Raw genomic sequence first — 11,507 nt, forward strand, 5'->3', positions numbered from 1 at the left:
GAATTTAACACAAAGTGCATGCTTAGTACGTAAAGACAGTAGTGCTTTATAAAGTCTTATCAATTACCTTATCAGAAATACAAGGATAACACCTGTAAGATAGCAGGTGGAAGGTGTAAACCATATCAAACTACCCCCTTCCTCACCGAGACGTTGTGAGAGGCCACATGACCCATTTAGAAATAGTGTCACTGCAATTCTTGGATTTCATCACATTAGACAGTTCGTTAATTGCCGTGCTTGAATTTTGTTTATATGGTACAAAGGGGCATCAATAGTGCTGGGTCTTCTGAGACGCAGCCTCTCTGTGTGAACCGTCTGAGTGATGTCTGGTCCAGTGAATGGAACGGAGCAGACACAGAACAGAATAGGAAGAAGGAGACTAAATACTCGCCGACCCCGGAGTGATCGGAAATCTATAGGTCTGCCGGTTTTATGTAGGAATACCGTCAGATTTGTTTGAAATGCACAAAAAACGTGATTTCATTAATTCCATTATTAAACTTCGGCAAATCCTATTTAGGGTAGCGATCTCGTCTTATCTTTTAGTTATTAGAATTGAAAATCGATGCGTTAATAATAGTTTTCTGGTCGTGGATTTAGATAAGCTTTGTAACACTGTATCCACTCAGTGAGTACCCAGTGTCGGAGGCTGGATACATTGTGAACAGGTCCATCCCCTGAAGCGCATTAGAATGAAGCGCACGGTGAATAGACGGAATTACCATATCACCCCCTCAACTTTAACTTGACAACACTTGCATAAGAAATTGAACTATTCAGTCACGTTTGTTGATTTGTAGATTTATTGAGAGTCGAAGTTTATCTTGGGTTGGTGTCAAATTAAACCCCATTACAGACTTTAACGGAGCGAGACTCTTTGTATTTAAAATCAGAATGCAATAAAGCATAAAAAAGCGAAATCGTGAACTTTTAGACACGGATCTGTGACCATATTGTTGGTGCTTTGAACTTCGCTTTATGTGTTCGTACACGATCGGTCACCAAATATCGACTCTACTGTCGGTTCATCTATAGGTTCAGTACAGCTTCTGTCGAAGTGTAGTGCTTTAGATAAGACCAACTGTCAAACACAATCGAAACCATAAAGATATATGGGTGTTGTGAAACCTGGAACAGGGAAGTGGCTGGCCATTTAAATACGCTGTAGTTAAGACACAACATGTAAGTTTGTTTCTTTTCTATATTTATTTTAAGTTTATCTATCGAGAATAGATTATTTAAATGCCCACTGTATTGCAGTGCAAGGAACCACAGCGGCGTTTCGTTATCACTTAGAACAACCTGGCGGCTACTTCACACCATAAACTTTGTCACAGATTGAAAATCAGCCGTCGAACCCCGTATTATGTTCAGAACATGGGGACAGTGAAGAGCAGTCATTAACTATAGACGCAAACAATTAGTCTGAAGTTTTTATGCCTCTGTCACATCAGGCATCGTTCGTTATGATTCGGAGTACGTGATGATTACACCGTTCAGGAATAATAATGACCAAATCCAGGGAAAATCTGGCGGATTTGTAAGACGTGGGACAAGCTAATCATCATCATCACCATGGGTATACTAATATGTTTTTTCTCGTAATTAAGGTACATGTAAAGAAATCTTTTCAAAATTACAAGTTTGTACAAAAAATTGTTTTCAATCTCGTCTCCTTTTCATTTCAGTCTCTAAGAAAGAGTACGACAGGGTGCCCCTGGTTTCTGGAAGTGTCTCGGACTCTGATGAAGATTCCGGACCGGTGTACAACATCAGCCTCCGTCAGAGGCGCCACAATCGACCTTATCACAGACCGTTCCTGGTGGCCGGAGCATTAGTCATCATAGTACTGTTAGCGGTGATCGCCGCCATGTGTTACGTCATAGTAAACCGCCCCGACCCCACCAGGACCACCCTGCCGCCCTCTGTGACAGAAAACATAAAGATTACCCAAGGTTCTACAGAAGACGTCACCCCACCCATTGGGACCATAGCTCCGGACAATCGACGTCGAACGACACCAGACTGGAATGTGACTTTTGATGCTCTGGGTAGGTAGAGTGCACGTGTTGTAAGACTAGTTTTATGCCCCACGAACAAATACAACGCGATTCATGCCAATTATGGCGTGTCAACAATGATTGTGTAGAATTCTACTCTCTTTTATTGGTACCTTGATTTTGTAATGTATAAAGTAATCGGACAATGTTTTGGATATCCTTTTGGAAAATTTATTTTTTGTGGACCTTATAAAAGTAATGGGTGGATGTATAAAATTTTGTCATAAAATGAAAAGGCTATGTTTGTTAAAATACAATGCAAGGCACTGAGTGTAACATTGTGTCTTCTCTCGGGCACCCACTGTAACATTGTGTCTTCTCTCTGGGCACCCACTGTAACATTGTGTCTTCTCTCTGGCACCCACTGTAACATTGTGTCTTCTCTCTGGGCACCCTCTGCAACATTGTGTCTTCTCTCTGGGCACCCACTGTAACATTGTGTCTTCTCTCTGGGCACCCTCTGTAACATTGTGTCTTCTCTCTGGGCACCCTCTGAAACATTGTGTCCTCTCTCTGGGCACCCACTGTAATATTGTGTCTTCTTTCTGGGCACCCTCTGTAACATTGTGTCCTCTCTCTGGGCACCCACTGTAACATTGTCTTCTTTATCAAGGCACTGAATATAAATTACCTTCTTTCATTTGACACAGAATGTAACATCTCCTCTTTTACAATGCTATGCACTGCCCAAATATTGCTTCCTCTAGCTAAGCAATGAATGTGACATTGTTTTCTTTCTCTTGGCACATCGCCTCCTTTCATTAAGCACAAGCTTCTTTTTCTAAGATATGACCATAACATTTGTCCCTCTTCACTAGAGAAAGACTATTACATTGCCCCCTTTCTACAGGCATTGACTATTGCATTACTTCCTTTTACAAGGCACTAACTGTATAGCACTGCATTCCTGAATTGCCTCATTGAACTGAACTGAACTGAACTTTATTTATTTTACAACGATTGATAAACGTATTTACTATACGTACTGTAACATTGCCTTACTGTGACATTTCTATAGGTACCGACTATGATATTGTCCTCCTTATTATGCACTGGATATTGCTTACTTTCTGAAGGCCCTGACTATTACATTGCCTCCTTTTACTAGGCACTGACTTTAACATTGTTTTCTATCTTTAGGACTTGATTAAAACATCGCATTCTTTACTAGGCACTGGTTGAAACATTTATTCCTTTATCTTGTACTGACTAATACATTGTCAAATACAGTAGGCACTGCTTGTAACATTGCCTTTTTTAACAAGGCACTGACTATTACATTGCTCCCTTACTAGGAACTAGCTGAAAAAAATGCCCTTTTCTCATTCTGTAGGAACTGACTATAACATTCTCTCCTCTCTCTAAGCCCTCATTGTAACATTGCATTCTTTACTATGCACATATTTTCACATTGCGTTTTTTGTTATACTAACTGTAACAATGTCTTCTTTTGTTTTCTCCAGACACTGAAAATTACATTTCCTTCTTTACTAGGCACGGACTTTTACATTGCCTCCTTTCTGTAGGCACTGACTAATTTATTGTCTTCTTTCACTAGGTTCTGAATATTTCAGTGCTTGTTTCTTTAGGCACTGACTATTTTATTGTTTTTTTACTAGGCACTGACTATTACATTATTTCCATCTTTAGGCACTGACTATTTCATTGCGTGTTTCTTGGTCATATTTTACTAGACACTGACTATCACTTTACCCAATTCTCAAGGGACTGACACTTTCATTGTAATTTTTCTCTAGGCACTGACTATTTCACATTGCTTGTTTCTATAGGCACTGACTATTTTATTGTCTTCTTTTACTAGACACTGACTACATTGCTCAATTCTCTGGGCACTGACTGTTACATTACTACATTCTCTAGGCACTGACTATTACATTACTCCTCTCTCTAGGCACTGCCTATTACATTACTCCTCTCTCCAGGCACTGCCTATTACATTACTCCTTTCTCTAGGCACTGACTATTACGTTACTCCTTTCTCTAGGCACTGACTATTACATTACTCCTCTCTCTAGGCACTGCCTATTACATTACTCCTTTCTCTAGGCACTGACTATTACGTTACTCCTTTCTCTTGGCACTGACTATTACATTACTCCTTTCTCTAGGCACTGAGTGTGTGATTAGACTGATCGACATTGACGGGGACGGCCTACAGGACATAGTGTTTGGTGCCGCCGCCACCGCTGACCTCGCCAATATCGAAAGCCTCGACATGAACGCAGATTTGAGGAAATTTTGCAAGGCGACTGGTATGCAATGATTAAAATTTTAATTCACTTCTATTTCTAAACGAATTTTTTACGCATCAATATTAAACAAGAATTTTCATGCATCACTACACGGTGTGTGGCTACGTTTGTTACGAAGCACTTAAAAATATGCCTCTGAATCTAACTTCTCAATCTTTCAAGGTAAATTTAGGTACAATAATCTTTCCTCCGATAAAAAGTGGAGGGGGGGGGGGGGGGGCTGAACCCTCTATCATGCTATGTGCCTAATGGTTAAGTATAACTTTGCAAAAAAAGTGGGGGGGGGGGGGCTTAGCCCCGTTCCGACGCCTATGAAGACGTACTTTTGTATCATGAAACATGCACTAGTATTCATTGGAGTGTTTAATATCAATTTGTCGCAATAGAAGTGGCTGGTTGTGAAAAAAATATGGTGTACAATAAACACACATCGCAGAAAATTTACTAAGGCTTCGTTTTAAAATGAAGATCACGAATGATAAGACTTGTTTTTTTTTTTAGAAAGAAACATTTCTTTTAAACATCTCTATAGGCAGAACCTACCCATGTATCGGCACTTTTATCGGTATGAGGGGATATGACGGAAAAGTCCTATGGAAAATCCCTACACGAGCCGGCGCCTTACTGACCAACTGTGAAGACTTTGATATCAATTTGGACGGAAACACCGACTGTGTCATCGGAGGCCGCAGCGCCACCATGGAGGCTATAGACGTTAGGAACGGTATAACTATTGTCCATTAATGATTTTTTTCCCTAATAATTTTCTTCTGCCATCTACGTGTCAATTTTCAGATATTTAATCTTATGAAAATGAAAAATATATTATTTTTTTTTCTACAAAGGAAAACGACTTTGGGAAGCTCGTTCAGCATTTTTCAGTAATACCTGGAACTTTTATCACCCAATGGCCTTGCCTGATTTTAATGGAGATGGTGTCAAAGAAATAGCGGTCATGCATGGTGGGAATCCAACCAAAGATTCCAACGTACGAATAAAAACCTACACAGTCAAAATAGAGATTTGCCGATCCATAAAGAATAAGAAAAATTAATAAATTTAGAATACTACCGATATTAATCAAATTGATTATTCTAGTAACTGCAAGTTTTTTAGTTGTCCTTCTTTTAAAATAGAAGAAAAGGTGGTAAAAGAAGCGCTGATATAAACTTTACAAGATCGAATTACCTGTTTGTTCCCCTTTTATGAAGGAGAAAAGTCTTTCAACAAATTGGTCAAATTCCTTTACTAATACAAAGTCTCTTGCCATTTAATTTAGGACCATGACCGAGAGTCCGGCCGTCTGATCATGCTGGACGGTAGGACGGGGGAAGGGATGGGGGTGCGCTCTCTGGATATGCCCAACAGCAAGGAGAGTTACCAGAGTCCGGTGATGTACACCTACAGTGACGGATCACAGTACATCCTGCTGGGGAGTGGGGGCGAAACAATTCCCGGTAAGTTGTTTGTTGGGCATCTAAAACACTAACTATTCCTAGTCAATTGATTGGGCACCAGAAACCCTTTCAAGAGCCAGTAGGCTGAATGACATCGGGCTCCTAACAATGCCAGGTAAGTAAAGTAGGCATCATAGGCTCCAACAATACCAGGTAAGTTTACTAGGCATCATAGACCAAACAATATACCTTCTAAATTTAATGGCAATGGTACATAGCCTAAGAAAAACCAGGTAAGTTTAAAAGGCATCGTAGTCTTAAACAAGGTTTCTGGAAATCATAGACCAAAACAATTTCTGCATAGTTGGGTAGGCGTTGAATGTCCAAACAAGGCAGAGGAGAATCTTATGTACATGTTTAACGAGACTCTCATTAGTTAATGAGGTTGTAGGTAGTTCCATCAGCCCGCCTCATTGGTACTTGGACGCCCAGTAATACTAGAGGATTTGGTTGTTTTGTATTTGTTCGTCATAGTTTCTAAAGGTTTGCTATTTCTTCTTCATATGAATATATTAGTGATATCTTTTAACATTGCAGGGGATTTTATGATGATCTCGTTGCCGGATTTTTATCGTTACGTGATGGGGATCTCAAAGGACGCCAAAGTACCGAATACAAGGGGATCATACGACCATTGGCGCCATCTCCACAGACATCCAGACACGGGCATCATAGTGTTATTCACGTAAGTACATTTACTATAGTTGGGCAATCATATTACATATACCTCGTTCTAAAAGACCTCGGTTAATTTTTATACCATTTATTTCGGTTACTTTACGGAAAATTCAGTAACAATTATATATTATCAAACTAATATCATATCAGAAGAGGACTGGATAGCCCATGCCATTGTTGTACTTAATTTATCTCTTATTTGCTTTATGTATGCTTAATTTTCAAAGGTAAAATATTTTTGGGGGGGGTTTTCTTGACTAAATAATAGTTTTTGACCGAATATATCACATTTAAAATCTTAAGGTATAGATGTAATGGGTAATTTGTTGACCATGCAGCCTCTTAAATAGGATGTGATTTTATTTTGTGTGTAGGGGCGTGACGAAGGGCGTGATGGTCCCGCCCCTGATGACGGATATCGACCGTGACGGAGTGGACGACATCGTGATGTCGGCTTACGATGGAATCGTGATGCTGCTGGACGGTAAAACCATGAAGTCCAAATGGAAAGCCGAATTCCCGGGAATGGAATCTTACAGGTAATGAACGATAACTGGAGCAAACAGCAGGAGGAAACCCTTTATAATCTGAATTTATATGCATTTATGCTGTAAATTCCTTATATTACGCGAGTACTTAATTCCGCGGTTTCGCTGTTTTGTATCAAGTCGTGAGAATATAAAATCGCGAACGCGGAACTTTAATCCCCTTTTTCTTATTGTTCTAAACTCTCGAAAAAAAATATTGAAGAGATTGTAAAATCCGGGAAGGCTGTTTCCACGATTTTACGTGGATATCAATTTCTCGAATCTACAGTATATGTATACTCATGTATTTTGATATCAATGCACATGCATTCTATTGTTTCATTTGATCTACTCTTTTATAGTACGCCTGCTCCGGGATACTTTGATGAAGATGACGTATTAGATTTCATGGTTCACTGGAGCACAGGCGCTTGGCCAATGTACAATGCCTCACAGGTGACGTCACCAAACCTCAGTTTTGTCCTCCTGTAATAAAACATCCATCATGCTTCTGTCTTTTTAATCTTGATCTTTTATTCCAGAAAGTGATATTGAGCGGGAAGGACGGGAGTGTAATCTGGCGGGCTGGCCTGAGGAATTTTGAGATGTCCTCAGACTTGACCATTCAAACTACCGAACCCCACAGAGACATTTATCTGTACAAGATGAAGGGGCGTGGTGCGCACGTGTACCAAGACGTCACGGGAGAAATCCACGGTGTCGGGGTGCAGAGGAATGTAAGTAATACCCATACAAATTATATTTTCTACATACTTACATATAAGACGCTCTAAATTTGTCATTACAAACATCATCTATTGTTAATAAACACAAACAAATGGTTTTTTTTCCTTCAGATTTCCATACTTCCAAATAATGACGGTAGGACAAACCACGTATTCTTAACAGTATAAGTTTAATATTGCCGTTTTCGTATTGTCGAACAATTGTAGTTTTTGCACTTTAAATAATTGTTCTTGTATTTTGTAGATTCCATGGAATATAAAGATTTCATGAAATATCATTTCCGGTGCAATGCCGGGGTCGACATTAAATCGGAAATTTTTATGATGGACAGATCGACGGCCGACACGCCCATCAAAATAATGGAAACGCCCCCAATAGAATACGAGTACCGTAAGTATCTCCTCTCAGTTCTGTGCCAAGAACCAATGGAATTTCATTCATAAAGTTTTGTTTTAGATTTACCGATAGTTACACGATGGTACGAAGGCATATGTGCAATATAGCGCTTTTTTGTCTCAAGGGGCGGTACAAATGTTCTTCTCTATGCACGGATCTAGATGCATGGTGTGTGAATTCAAATTTCTTAAAATTAAATAGTAATTTTACCACCACCCCCACCCCCCCCCCCCCCCCCGCGAATTAAAATATTCCGTAAGACCACCCCCACCCCACCCCCGAAAAAAATATAGATCAGCACTTATTATTGTGGTCATTTTTTTTTAGACTACTGGGTATATATTTATCTCTTTAAGATGAAGAGCACTGTCTAACGATTTATGATATATCTTATGACTGAAAATCATTTTATTTTGTTTAAGGTAGATAAGATGGATAATTTCTTGAGCATTTAAACTCCTTAACTGTAAATTATTGAATGACAATTTTAAAACTCTTTTTTATGCAGATCCAAGAATAAACTGGAAAGCTGGCGTTAGAAATGAAAGTGTAAATTATTGTGCCGTGTTGATTCCAGAAGATAGAACCACGTGTAAGTATTAGAAGACGCCGTCAAATCTCACAGTAGGTCTATTGTGCCACATAAAAATACAAGCATTGAATATTGATAACCATATTGATCACATTGGTGTCTTGATACTGTAGCTGCCATCGGTGACGTAGATGGAGATGGCAACCTTGACCTCGTGACCTTGATCGGTCATACCGGACAAATGGTGGACGAGCATTACAGCTATGACAGAATGATCTATAAGACTACAATATACAAAATTAACCTTAGTCCTGTTCTACAAAATGGCGAATTCCGGACTCCGATTAAGATGCAGACGACACTGCCACTAGATCGTTACCACCAACAGAAGGACGTCTCATTTTTACACCCGCTTCCGCTTAAACAACAGCAATGGCTGTCATACTTTGGTACCAAACAAAACGGACATTTTAAGAATAAAAGATAACACGTTGATTTCTTGTGTAGATTTATCGTTTAATTGTAGCATGATAATTTAATACAAATTTAGTTAAAATGTGTTTAAGCTCAAGAAAGTATTGCAAGACTTATAAGACTTATAATAATATATATATTTTAAAAGTCTATAAACTTTTGCACAGAAGCAAAAATGCTTTTGTTAATAGGTAAAGGTTGTCGTTGCCATAAAAAAGTAAGTAAGTAGTACTATTGACTAAATCTAGCAAAAACACAATACACAAGTAGTACTATTGACTAAATCTAGCATAAACACAATACACAAGTAGTACTATTGACTGAATCTAGCATAAACACAATACACAAGTAGTACTATTGACTAAATCTAGCATAAACACAATACACAAGTAGTACTATTGACTGAATCTAGCATAAACACAATACACAAGTAGTACTATTGACTGAATCTAGCATAAACACAATACACAAGTAGTACTATTGACTGAATCTAGCATAAACACAATACACAAGTAATACTATTGACTAAATCTAGCATAAACACAATACACAAGTAGTACTATTGACGAAATCTAGCATAAACACAATACACAAGTAGTACTTTTGATGAAATCTAGCAAAAACACAACACACAAGTAGTACTATTGATGAAATCTAGCATAAACACAATACACAAGTAGTACTATTGATGAAATCTAGCATAAACACAATACACAAGTAGTACTATTGACTGAATCTAGCATAAACACAATACACAAGTAGTACTATTGACTGAATCTAGCATAAACACCATACACAAGTAGTACTATTGACTGAATCTAGCATAAACACAATACACAAGTAATACTATTGACAAAATCTAGCATAAACACAATACACAAGTAGTACTATTGACGAAATCTAGCATAAACACCATACACAAGTAATACTATTGACTAAATCTAGCATAAACACAATACACAAGTAGTACTATTGACGAAATCTAGCATAAACACTATACACAAGTAGTACTATTGACTGAATCTAGCATAAACACAATACACAAGTAGTACTATTGACTAAATCTAGCATAAACACAACACACAAGTAGTACTATTGACTAAATCTAGCATAAACACAATACACAATTGTTTCTCGGCTTGTATGATTTATGTTGGCCGGTACACCTTTTACCAAAAGAAAAATAAATATGGGGTTCCGTAACATTAGGCATATGTTTTCAAAACAAATTGATTGAGGTGGCTGTCCTGGCTTCTATATTGATTGAATTCCACTGATTGACAGCATTGGGTACAAATGATTTTTCAGTAAATCTAACCTACACTTAGGAACATTCAACTCCTCCTTGTTTCGTGTTACTGTAAATTCCACCTTTAGACCTAAAATGAATATGACAAACGATATAAACTGCTTATTTATGCCAGCTTGTAAAAGAACATTTTTCGATATATTGAACCAATATAAAAAAAACATGGCACGAGCTAGCCTTGTTTACATAACAAATAACTGTACGGTTGACATTCAAATGTTGGTTGGTCATTAGAAATACATTACTAAAGGAAAAATATTAATGACAACAATTTTTTTGAAGGAGTAAAGATTTGAGGATGTTTAAATTTGGTGGCCAAGTAATTAAATAGTATCTATATGAATATTATTGAATAATTGAATAGTATCAATATGAACAATATTTGATGGAGGTATAGAAGCTTTGCATAATAAGATCATGGAACTTAATGACAATCGTAGTCTAAATATCTGTATGCAAGTATAATTAACACATAAATGTAAATTGGTTTTTAATTTGTTTGCTATATTTCATCGATAACAAAATAATGATTAAAAAATCACGAAAAATGTACTAGTATATAGTGATAATTTAGCTCTTTATATACTTCCAGAAGCGCCAATTGCAAATGATTTGGAGAGGGCTATATCATTGCAACAGCTCTCGCCTTAAATAAAAAAAATACTAAATGATATAATAATTAAAGGTATTTTAAAAGATAAATATATATTGTTTTATAATTACAGCCAAATCATTTTACAATAAATACATCAAAAGAAATTTAAAAAAAAAAATGAGGAAAATTGAACAGTTAAATCTCCATGAAAAGTTGCATGTTTCAAACCTTTAAGGTGGCTCACTACAACTTGAAATAATATGTCAAATCATCAGAAAATTACTTGATTATGATAGATGGCATGATTCATAAGAAGTATATATGTCAAATAGCCAAAAAAATATCCAGTTTTTAATAAAATTATTATTTTCAAAAGAATAATTTAGTAAATATGGACAAAAGTTCCACATGGATACGAACTCATGAATAACAAATCATTAATTTAAATCTCCATCT

General features: G+C 37.3%; 1 protein-coding gene across 1 annotated transcript; it reads left to right on the forward strand.

Annotated features, from left to right (window-relative positions):
* Positions 1-501: 501 nt before the first annotated feature.
* Positions 502-9,168, forward strand: LOC128167700 (uncharacterized). The gene is made up of 15 exons (XM_052833569.1): positions 502-1,185; positions 1,264-1,582; positions 1,692-2,054; positions 4,193-4,336; positions 4,869-5,060; positions 5,182-5,324; positions 5,616-5,793; positions 6,331-6,478; positions 6,846-7,010; positions 7,361-7,454; positions 7,541-7,735; positions 7,856-7,880; positions 7,989-8,135; positions 8,650-8,733; positions 8,847-9,168. Exons 2-15 carry the CDS (start codon positions 1,579-1,581, stop codon positions 9,158-9,160), a joined length of 2,196 nt encoding a protein of 731 aa, XP_052689529.1. The 5' UTR covers positions 502-1,185; positions 1,264-1,578; the 3' UTR covers positions 9,161-9,168.
* Positions 9,169-11,507: the final 2,339 nt, after the last annotated feature.

Source organism: Crassostrea angulata, chromosome 10 (assembly GCF_025612915.1).
Source record: "Crassostrea angulata isolate pt1a10 chromosome 10, ASM2561291v2, whole genome shotgun sequence".
Lineage (NCBI taxonomy): Eukaryota > Metazoa > Mollusca > Bivalvia > Ostreida > Ostreidae > Magallana > Magallana angulata.